General features: G+C 35.7%; 1 protein-coding gene across 3 annotated transcripts in view; it reads right to left on the reverse strand.

The window, feature by feature from the left end:
- Nucleotides 1–12500, reverse strand: part of LOC125672061 (dual specificity mitogen-activated protein kinase kinase 6-like) — a 21970-nt gene that overhangs the window by 2345 nt on the left and 7125 nt on the right. Inside the window, exons 1-7 of one of the 3 annotated variants that reach the window (XM_048908146.2) lie at nt 8839–9265; nt 7807–7879; nt 7250–7412; nt 6157–6276; nt 3416–3532; nt 829–1008; nt 552–629 (exon numbers count right to left, since the gene is read on the reverse strand). In XM_048908146.2, coding sequence (XP_048764103.1) covers nt 552–629; nt 829–1008; nt 3416–3532; nt 6157–6276; nt 7250–7412; nt 7807–7879; nt 8839–8911 — 804 coding nt within the window. In that variant the 5' untranslated portion in view covers nt 8912–9265. Of the gene's footprint in view, nt 1–551; nt 630–828; nt 1009–3415; nt 3533–6156; nt 6277–7249; nt 7413–7806; nt 7880–7994; nt 9266–12500 lie in introns of those variants that run through there. The other 2 variants (XM_048908147.2, XM_048908149.2) reach the window with 2 other exon arrangements.

Raw genomic sequence — 12500 nt, forward strand, 5'->3', positions numbered from 1 at the left:
CATTGCCTTGAGTCTTAGGAAAATAATAATGAACTTTATCAATTTAATCTACAGAGCCAACCTGCATCTTTCCGAATTATAATTTGTAAACATTTTTGCTTTTAAAATTATGAATGCATGTGAATCTTGGTAATTAAATTTTTCTTCAATGTTATTATTGGTTTCTTCTGTAAATTGTATCGTATTGAAAGTATTGAATCGTGGCATAAGTATTGCAATAAGTATTGTAAGGGGGCGTATCGTTTCAGCCCTTGAGACTTTACTCAAATTTTGACAGTTCAAATAAAAGGAAACTCATTTTTTTTTGAGAAATCCAAGCCTGATCAGTGAAATGTAATTAACATTTTAAGGAGAATATGTCAGTTCATATTCATTACTGTTAGATGTTACTAGTGATAAAACTCATCTGACCACCTCATTCCACTTAAGTGATCTGGTACTAGTGGTTTAACTAAGCATTCAAGTTGTATTACCTTGACATGTCTTGGTTTATTTACCTTGCACTTCTCAGGTTCTATTTCTATATCTTCTGACTTTCTAGCACGACTTACCATTGTGATGCCTAAGCTCCAGACATCGGATCGAATGTCGTATCCTTTCTGTCCAGATTCTGGATTGATTCTCTCAGGCTGACAAAAAAAAACAACCAAACACATATAATCTTTATTTCTATCATCTTGTTGGATTAGAAAACTGCTTTTATAATTTTAAAGTACATTTTAAAATGAAAAAAGGCATGGAAAAATTTTCTGCAATAATAACATGCTATTTCAAGGGTAAAGTTCATTGCTGAGAAATATACATGTACAAGAGAGGGACAACACTCACTGCCATGTACGGCTTACAGCCAGCATCAATGGTTTTGGCCACGGAATCCACCAAATAACCACTGATTCCAAAGTCACAGATCTTCACTTGGCCCTTCTCATTAATCAGTATGTTGGAGGGCTTTACATCTCTATGAATCACTTTTAGCTCTGACTGCAGGTAATGCAGGGCATTGACTACCTGTACAGGTAAAATACAGATGATGGTAAAAAACACATTCTGCATGTTTTATTTGATCTGTTAAACAGGAAAGAAAATATTATGGTAATTGAACACATATTTTAGGCTGTTTTCAGAAGCACAAAGACCTTTGGACATTGAAACTACACTATAACTTCCTTTCGTTCAAATTTAATTGTTTATCAGTCATCAAAGATAAAAACAGATTTAGGTCAGGAATAAACCACATTTATCAGAAAGGATCGCCCAATAAGAACCCCCTGCAAAGCTTGTATATAGTTGTACAAGAAAAAGATCACTAAATTAATAAGAAGAGAAGTGTTCTATAATCTGGCCAATGTCAATCCCTGCGGTCAACAATCTCTCTCTTAGAAGTCACAGCCTCTTGTATTGACTTAAAAGGAACTGAAAAGCTTGTACTGGAAATAGTTCTCATCCATTGAAGAAATGATTTGGCAACTTCTATGAATGATTTGCATCCACTGTGTGGTGTGCTGAACTAAAGTCAATCATTTTGCTAAGGTTAATAAATTCAACAGGATTCCACCCTCACTGAAGACTGCCATCTGAATATCCCATGCAAGTCAAATTTCACCTGGATTACAGAGAAATGACCTGCAAGTGGCTTGAAATGTAGGTGTAACAAGATGTGTTTGTGAAACACATATGCCCCCGATAATGCCCAATTCCGAAGATGGTCAAGTTCACAAAGGCAAATATCTTGGTACCAGTAGAAAGATCTTGTCAAAAGAAATGCTCATGTACAATATGAAAGCTCTAATATTTACCATTTAGAAGTAAAAAAAAAAATTAAAAGTAGGTCAAATGTCAAGGTCAAAAGGTTCAATACCAATGGAAAGGTCTTGTCACAAGGAATACTCATGTGAAATATCAAAGCTCTATCACTTATTGTTCAAAAGTTATTAGCAAGGTTAAACTTTTCAAAAAGTAGGTCAAACTCCAAGGTCAAGGTCACGGGGTCAAAAATGTTGGTACCCACAGAAAGGTCTTGTCACAAGGAATACTCATGTGAAATATCAAAGCTCTATCACTTATTGTTCAAAAGTTATAAGCAAGGTTAAAGTTTTCAAAAAGTAGGTCAAACTCCAAGGTCAAGGTGTCAAAAATGTTGGTACCAATGGAAAGGTCTTGTCAAAAGGAATACTCATGTGAAATATCAAAGCTATATCACTTACTGTTCAAAAGTTATTAGCAAGGTTAAAGTTTCAGACAGAATTACAGAATGACAAAAATAATGTGCCCCCCGATCTTCGATCTCGGGGGCATAAAAACTAGGCTTTATATGCCTGCACTGTGCCATCTAAACCAAATCCCTCTGCACCAAACCCAAGGACCAGCAGAGATTTTATGTGAGAGGGTATTGGGGTCACCCATTCGGATACGTGGGTTTCTTCCCACATCGATGACCCCTTTACGCTAACATCCAAGCTGACGAGAAGCATTAAAGAAAGGGGCATGGACACGATTTGAGCTGAAAATTCTCAAATTTTATTTTTCCATTTTCATTGTTTACAATGCTTAACTAAGGTATTTGTAATGGTCAACCAAACTTTGAAGTTGTTGAGTTATAAGTGAGATACAGCACTCGCAATTCTTTGTTATATAAACAGGGCTCGTGTCTTGTTTTTGTTTACATTAGACTGTTTAATAGAAAATAGCGTGTTTAAAACAAAATAAGATGTGCCAAACACTAGAAAATATTCAATTGTGTTAAGAATTCACTTACAAATTGAAAAAACCTGCTTTAAATGAAATTTTTACTGGTTTAATTAACCTATGTAAACAAAAACATGGCATGAGCCCTGTTTACATAACAAGGACTTGTGACCTCTGTATCTCCCATGTACCTTGAATACTGACATTCAAATTTTTGCTGATCATTAGTAATACCTTAGTTAAGCATTCTAAACATTAAAAATCAAAAAGTAAAATTTTAAATTTTTCAGCTCAAATCGTGTCCATGTCCCTTTAATAATACAAGTTGTTGAACTTGTGTGTTATCATCGTAAAATAAATAGAGTTTAAACTTAAACAAACCCCAAGTTTAAAACAGAGGGACAAATACAATTCATACCCTTCTAGGACACTATCAAATTCTACAAATCTATCGTAAAAAAGTTAAAACATATTTGGACTTCACCCCTTTTCCAATACCAGGGACCAAACCCAAAGTTTCAAACACACATGAACAACTACACTTCATGTCCTATCATATATGCCATCATCAAATTACTTAAATCTTAAATCCATTATGGTTACATAGGAGAACTGCAGACAAAACCTTGTGGCCAGACACTGTCATAGTATGATACACGTAACTTTTTCTGGAAGTATATAAAGAGTACACACCAAGAGTTCCTACTAACAGAAGTACATGTTTACTCACAGAGAAAGCCACAATGCTAAGCACATCTTCTGGAATGCGGTCCTTGTTCTCATAGATCTTCTTGTAGAATTTGTCAAGTGGGGCGTCCATAACCTCCATAACGATCCACACATCCCCCTGTCAAATTTAATATACAGGTCACTCATATTTGTTTGCAGCAATGATGGTTGGAATTAATACTAGGTAGGAAAATAAACATGAGGCCCATGGGCCTTAACTGTCACCTGCATGTCATAGCCTATACAGGGAGTCTCATATTTGCATTTAAGCCTTAAAATGCATACAATTCCTACACATTTACAGAAGAAGGAAAATGGAAATTTGAGGCATATATAAATCATTTTGACATAACCCCCCCGCCCCCCCAACTCCTCACCCTGAACCCCTGGCTCATGAATTTCACAATTTAATAAGAGGACATTACTGAAATCATTTAGTTTATCTCCCATGACTGTGAAAGTAGAAAAGAAATAAAAAATCATTAAATACATTTTTATGTAGCCATATTGGCCCTGTCCAAGGGACCGAACCCCTGACCCAGGAGCCAAGAATTTCACAATTTAGTAGAGAGCTTCATGAACATCATAATCATGCATTTAGTTTTTCTCAAATATATAGGGGAGTAGAGATTTACCAAGATTTAACACATTTTCACCATATGGCCATACTGGCCCTGCCCAAGGGCCTAAACCCTTGACCCAGGAGCCACGAATTTCACAATTTAGGTAGAGAGCATCATGCATTCAGTTTTTCACAAAATATGTATGGGAGTAGAGGAGAAGATTTTCTAAGATTTAAAACATATTGCACTATATGGCCATATTGACCCCACCCTACGGCTTGATTCCCTGACCCAGGCGCCACGAATTTCACAATTTTAGTTGAGGGCTTCAAGGACATCATAACCATGGCAATGCATTTAGTTTTTCTCCCACCTGTGTGAAAATGGAGAGGAAGAATTTTGAAAATATGACCTTTTTAAGCATATTTGGCCCTGTCTATGAGGCCTTTGGGGTGGTAAGGTAATAAATTTTACAATTCACAGAGTTCTTGAAATTTCTTTTGAAGTGTCAGACATTTGGTCTGACACTGTTAGAAATCAGTGTCAGCCCAAACAAAATTTTGTCAGTCCAGATAAAAATGCATCGCTTTTGACGTTTTCTGATATTTTATTTAAAATCAACTACATGTGTAATTGTATTCAATCTCCATCTCAGCTATAAGTTTATAAATTATCTTTTCATACCCTTTCTCATCTTCCTTACACTCTGAATGGATCTTCCTCACTTTCACTATCCAAGTGACTTTCTTGCTCTATTTCTCTCTCACCCTCCACTTTTCTCTCATCCTCCATTTTTCTTCTCTATCCTGTATATTCCTCTCAACTTCTTTCTCATCTTCCTCTGCAATCGTTATAACTACTTTTTCTCTCACTTAAGGCCGAGTGTAGTTGGTCTTTCGTCAGTTTCGACTTTGAACAGATTGTGTCATCAAGCAGAAAGCCATTGTCTCCCAGATTGCCAGGCGGAGACACAATCAGTTTCTCTTCTCCTCGTAGTTCCTCACAACTGATTCCTCACGTTTACGTTTCAATGTGTTGCCGGATTTAGCATCGGTTTGAAAATTTATGGGCCACATGACCGCCATTTTTCCCGGTAAAAAACGGACTTCGATCCCGATCTTATATCGGCCATCAGGACCGACAATTAAGTAACTTGTGTCGGACATTTACTACTTTTATCGGATAATCCGACATTACCGACACTTTTCAAGAACTCTGAATTCATATTCCTCTTATCCTAAAATTGCTTCACACCAAAAAATGGTTACAACTGGCCATGTCGTTTTTCAAGAAGGCAAAAATGTAAAATTGTTATGAACGCACTACGACGGACGAAGACTAATGGCAATAGGTCATCTGAGTCACTAAAACTGTATTGATGCATTTACACTAACCAAAGTTAGGTCCCTTTGCTGCTATCTTGTGATAAACCTACTCTTTCTTCCCTTCTTTACCAAGGATTTAAATCAATGTGGGAAAAACTGGGCTTCCACTGAAGATGCCTCCTAAAGGACATAACTTTGGTTAACTGTGGATTCTGTTATTAAACAAGGGTTCCAAAGTCATTTTATCTTAACAATACATAATTTCCAAGACATCAGCTCTTTTGTGATGGAGATATGTTCAGTATCATATGAAACGTTGGTGGGTACAAGATATAACATATGTAGATAATGATAAAAGTTTTAAGCGTAAATTTTGTCTACATCAGCCATTGGTACATATTAAACTGTCCAAATCAAGAATAATTATTTAAATTAGGGCATTCAATATAAATGATACTTTTATCAAAGAAAGATGGTCATTATCAATTTTGTTCGAGCTATTTCATCATGAAATACTCATAAGTTTAATAAATTTGTGTTTCCCTGCAGTTTGGGTGCTAGCATGGCAGCTGGTAATCATCCTTTAGGCAATATATGAATGCGATGATAAGCATTTGCACTCACCACATGTGAAAAAACTTATTTTGTATCTAGTTCAACAAAGGGAAACAACTATTGGGCAACTCGGAAATTGTGTATTATACCACTTATTCAGCAACCACATAACCATTCTAATGACATTGCTACAACAGTCACCAAACAACATCACACCAACGTAGACATCATCCAAACTGCAGTGTCCTAATCGCTCTATATTTGACCATAAAGTCTAGAAAATATTGTAGAAAACTTACCTCTCTGAATAGGGCCCCGTAAAACGTGACAGTGTAGGGGCAGGATCCGCTCCTCATGTTCACATCCAGATCCATCAGCAGTCTTTTCTGTTCCTGACTGTTCACTGTCATGGGAATTCTCTAAAAACACAATAATTTAAAGCATTTTTTCAATTGAGAATGACCTCTGTCAATTATTCAGTGAATAATGAGCCTCACTGGGACACTATATTGGGGCACCACTTTATTTCACATCATACAATCCCTGTACTGAAAGATGCAGTCATTTGAATATAAAAGTACTTCCAAATTACACCTAAATCCAATGCTGGTCAACGTAGACTGCTTACCAATGTGTGTGCATGTGTTTGTGTGTGTGCATGTGTTTGTGAGTTGATCTCTTATCAATTTCTGTTTTAAATGTAAAAGGAAAATGCAAAATAATGGATAAAACTTGTAGTTTTTAGATATAAACTGCCAAAGACTATGCCTACAGTACATGGAGATGATATTTCATTTCTAAGTCACACGATTCCCAAGAGAGACCATTTCCAAAATAGGGACATAGTGGTCAATGTTCTCCCACCACAGGTTTACAGTAAGACAGTGGTCAAGGTTCTCCAACCTACAGGTTTACAGCGAGATACTTTGGACTTATACCATGGTTACTATATGAGGCATATGCTGCCATCAACCGAGGCTCTTACTTGTAGAAGGGCTAGGTTAATCCTAACCCTGACAAGCAATTTTTCACAACACACATTGTTGATTACTTCAAGCATAATTCAAATTTCAGTGCAGCAGTAAGTGCTGTAGGTGTAAGACAGCAGAAAGTCGGTCAGCATTCAGAACAATAAGTTGTTGACAGACCTTGCTGAACTCAAGTAGAAATGAAGGACTTCCTGGGTTTACAGCACAAAATGAAACTGAAAACTACACCAAGAAAAGAAAACCCCAGATGTTTTGTGTTGGCCCACTAACATAACTCTACAGGTCAACTTGCTCTAATACACATACAGACGTATCTGTGCAATTTGTATCTTAAAATGCTCTTATCCTTGGGGTGCACAAAAAACTTCAAAGTGCACATTCCATTGCACAAACTGACTGTTACCTTGACAGCGAGAATGGCACCACTTGGCCGGTGCCGGACAAGGTCCACAATGCCATAAGCACCTCGTCCCAGATTTCTGATGGTGATGAGGTCACTGGCATCGATTTCGAATTCTTTTCCCTCAATCTGGATTTTCACTTTCGAATCTGGAATTCCCACAGGTCTAAAAAAAAAAAAAAAAAAGAAAAAAGAATGAAACATTGTCCATCAATGATCTAATCTAACTTCAGAGATATTTAGTAAATTTTCTTTTTTAAATAAACGACTTACTCCTACACATGAATAACTGTTCACAAAATTTCAAGCAAAGATCACTGATACAATAATTTTTGCAAAATTCTAATTCTAGAAGCCTGTAATGACCATACAGAACTTTAAACTTTCCAGAAAGTATTGAAAAGGAAATTTTTTTCTTCCAGAGATTGAAAACCTATACCTCACTGAATCAAAAGAGGAAGGATATATACACTAATGTTCTGGAAATTGATGTAAATTTCCTTCAACAAAAATAAATATGTCTTTCTGTCCTCATTTACTCAACAGCTGGTAGTACTTACACCTGAACAGGGGGTTGGTCTGCTTCTGGGGGTATAGTGATTTTCTTTAAACCTGGGGGTACTCGTTTTTTACCTGTAATAAAGAGCACAAGACATTAAAACCAGTATTAATTTCAGCAATAATTCACCATGTGCATTCTCATTAAGAGCATGTGACCACAAACATCTAGTTTTATAAATCTGTCCACCTTTGAACTTCATTGTGACATCCAATGCTTCATTTCACAGTGTGTGTACTTTGACTGATAAGCCTAGATTTTCAAAGGTGGGGAAAAACCCAGGCAGCCTTTTCTTAAATCTTGTGTACGTAAATCCAGTGACCTTCAGCTTGTTTAGTATTTGTGGGAGTGCTCTCGGGAAAATATAATTAAAGTAGATTATTATGTCTGCCCTCAGCAGCTGTCAATAGACCAGAATCGTGAGAGGAACATCAGGACAGTGTGCCAATTTCACCTATTTACAATCTGTTGTAAGATTTATTTCCCAATGTCCCAGACGTGTTTACAGTTGGAGACCGACTTCTGAGAGGAGGGGTGATTTAGTACAAAATTCAGACAAAGCTACACTGAACAGCTCACAAAAACAACTTCCACTTAGTACACAGCTGACCAAGATTATCAAAGCAGCACAGCATAAAAACTACATAATGAGAGCGATATGTGTGGCATTTCAAAAATCTTTTTTTTCTTTTTTATAAAATTCAATCTACATGCTACAATGATTCAGTAGGTTATGGATTTAATTGCTAATTGACAAGTTGTCAAAAACGACATCAGCCTTGCTATGAAACTTTATCATTCTAACATTTTGACTTCTATATTGATTGATTAATGAACTTCACATTATTATGAAATTTGTGAACTGATTAGCTGGAAATAGATCCTGTTTTATTATTAATTAGGACAACTTTGATTTTACAAGAGAGCATTGCACAAAATTCTTCAGCAAACATTTCTTTTACAAGCAATACACAAACTACAGATGTAACTGTTACAAGCAATACACACACTTACAGGTGTAACTGCTTATTACCTTTTCTTTGTGTCTCCTTGGGTGACCCATTTATTCCCGTGTTATAGTTAACTTGTATGGGATTAGCCATCATTTTGCTTGTCAAAATCACAAAAATAATCCAAAACACACAAAAGAGTCTCAATCAAGAAATAATCTCAGTATTCAATATCCTAATAATTTTTCAAATTTCCAAGAATGCATGTTTACAATAGATTTGGCACTGTGAGCACATGATCATATCCGGATGAATCATCCAATACTATTGGTCAATCTACATAGCATTATTTTCCCCTGATCACACAGCTCATTCATATGGAGGCATGAGTCAGCAGCTTGCAGCAATCTGATTGGTTAATATAAAGGTTAAACTAGGTATAGGGGACTACCCAGATCGTGACTACAGTGTTCTTACTCCACTAGGTGACAGGCAAAACAAGATTCTTTATGAATATTCATAACTTTAAACTATCTTCAGGTTTATAGTTTATATATGCATGACTTCTCATAAAAAAAAAAAGCCCCAACACATTTACTTCAAAAAAAATTCCAGGAAATTTTTTCTTAAGTTAAAACAGAAAATTGTGAAATTTATGTTAACATAAATTTCTATCTGCATGAGCAACTAGATTTTTAAAAAAAATTTCTATGATTGTGAAACAGACCTGGATTTCTTCAAGACAAATGACTTGATTCATTTTTTGCAGAGTGCGGCTTACAGGAATCACGATAATTAACCGTGTCTATTTCGGTAAAATCTTACACGAAGACTTGTCAGAATGCTCCTGGTATACACTCATTGAAAATCAGCTCAGAAATTCAGAGTTGCAAATAGTATTGAAGTTATTGTATGAAGACATCGCTAATTACAGAACACACTAAGCAAATTAATTCCGTATCACTACCTCCATACACCTATAAATGGTCTATATATATATCTCTGGAAAACATCTGCAAATGGACACAAATAGGTACACAAAATGCATCAGGTTCACATTTCTGTGAAACAAGAACTATATCTTTATCATGCTACACACTGCAATCATAGTGATAATTCTACATCTCATAGATACATTGATGAACGAGAGAGAGAGAAAAGTGTGTGGGTGAGGTGTGTGTGTGTTAATGCACTGATCTAAGCTTAGTTTACTGAACATTGGGTCATTCATTTTCCCCCTCCCCCTTCTTGCAGCCCACATGTACTTTGGATCTAGGGAATTAAGCGACACTTTCAAATATCTTGTGAGAAGTTTCTAAATACAAATTTGGCAATTTCTATTCTGTTGATGGATTACCACAATTTTCTTGTATTTCTAGTAACAAAGGATAATTAAGAGACAGTTCATACATATCTGTGTTTGTATGTCTGCATCTGGAGAAATATTTGTACATCAAAGTGTACTGGGAATAGACCTGACACATTCAAAATATATGATGGATTTGTTTTTAGCCAAGGAGTGACAAATTCGTAATTCAATAAATTAAACATGATCAGAATTTAAAGAATTTCTTCTTCTTCCCATAATGTGCCCAAGCTCTTTAGAAAATAATTTCAATACTTAATATTAATTCAAATATGACTTCAAATACAAAATTCAATTATGAAAGGAGCCTGTGTCCATTCTAATTTCTACTATCTCTTACATTAGCAACACGATCTCACTGCAAATGACAAGCGTACTCACTGTCATGATGTTATTGGGCTTTATCAATATTAAACAAATAGTTGTAACAAGTCATTGGAGTAAAAATGGGTTTTCCCCAAGATCAATTATGTCAATGGTACATCAAGTACCAAGTACAATTTGTATACCAGTGGTTATCATGTCACAGGATCAAGTCCAAGAATGTGCATTACTTTATGAACCAAAATCAACCCTGAGTTTAAGAATAAACTAAAACCCTGAGCCCAAGTAGGAACTGAAATCAACCCTGGGCCCAAGTAGGAACTGAAATCAACCCTGGGCCCAAGGAGGAACTGAAATCAACCCTGGGCTCAAAAAATGAACTGAAACCCTGGGCCCAAAGAGGAACTGATGAAGAGCAAAATTCTTAAATTTATCAAATCTAATAATAAAATTCTACAGTGGAAATTATTTTAAGATATTTATAAGTGCAAATAATTTCCTATCATAAAAAAATATATTTCATTTAGGAAATTCAGTATTTGTTCATAAAAGGAATTTTCTTTTCATTTTTGAAAACACTAGGAAATTTAATCTCTAAATTGGAAATCTTTGATTTAAACATTTTAGCAAAATATTGTGTCATGCTTTCATAAGTTTTAATATAAATAAACAACTACATACTAGAACTTTTAGCAGAGCTCTACAATATTCCTTACTCAGGGTAGTAACGAGAAATTTTTCAAGACAAGTCCTGGACTCCTGGTTTATGAGCAGCTTGCATCCCATGAAATTATGCTAGTACCCAATAAATTCTGGATAGCTACACCAAAATCTTATTCATGAATCATGAAAGCATCTCCTATACAGTATAATTTCACAATCATAATTGATACATGCTCCTATTACTTTATATGGTTTGTGATTGGTTGGATGTATATTGTTTAACGTCCCACTCGAGAATCTTTCACTCCTATGAAGATGTCACCATTGCTGGTGAAGGACTGTAAAATTTAGGCCTATGCTCAGCGCTTACGGTCTTTGAGCAGGGAGGGATCTTTATCGTGCCACACCTGCTGTGACAAGGGACCTCGGTTTTAATGGTTTCATCCGAAGGACCATCTCCTACGACAAGCAAGGGGTACTGATCTCAGGACCTATTCTAACCCGGATCCTGGGGGTGGGGAAGAGGGGTGCTGAGGACCTATTCTAACCTGGATCACCATGGGATTGGTTTGTTTGTGTGTTTTCACAGAATAAGAAGTTGTTTGTAACTAGGAAATTGCCAAGAAAACTTGTGTAGATTTTTTCAAATAAAAAATACTTATGAAAATTATTAACATTATTTGTTTATATTTTTTAAATTACCGCTAAAATCTTTAACATGCTAATTATATAAACAAAATATATTAGACAGTGTTAAAAAATATTGAAATAAAATGAAATTTTTTTCAGGAATATTGCTATTTTTTTAATTTTACACAAACCCAATGAAAAAGAGTTGATCCTAATCAAAGTTCATATAAAAGACACTTAGCATACTTGATTCTAACAATCTGGTGTACTTAGGTTGACAGGCGATGACCGTCGTCTCACTGAATTGTGAGATGGAATTGCGTACGCATCCCGCCGGGTAAGCCGATAAATTTTGATCGGTGAAGGCAGCTTCGAGCTGGCGTCCTTGGAGACAGTAGTATTGAAAGTTGCTTATTGTAAGACATAATGTTTTTAATTTTTATACTGGTGAAATAGATGTGATTTGTAAATATGTTGACCATTTTTATGCTGAATAATGTTTGTACAATAGAAGGTCAACATTTTCATTACAGTAACTGTACTGTAGCCGGGTCACTTGATTCAGAGCACGTCATCGGGTATACCAGGCTTAAATCGATTCGGCCGGACTTTATCAGAATCAAGTATGCTATATAAAACAATCAAGATTGCTACTTATTTGATGCACTTGACGATCAAAAGGTATAAGGTCAAGGTCACTTAACAGAAAGGCTTTGTAGAAGCTCTACAGGCCGCATATTTCAATAAATATGTATTTAGCTT

The sequence above is a fragment of the Ostrea edulis genome, chromosome 4, assembly GCF_947568905.1.
Source record: "Ostrea edulis chromosome 4, xbOstEdul1.1, whole genome shotgun sequence".
Classification (NCBI taxonomy): domain Eukaryota; kingdom Metazoa; phylum Mollusca; class Bivalvia; order Ostreida; family Ostreidae; genus Ostrea; species Ostrea edulis.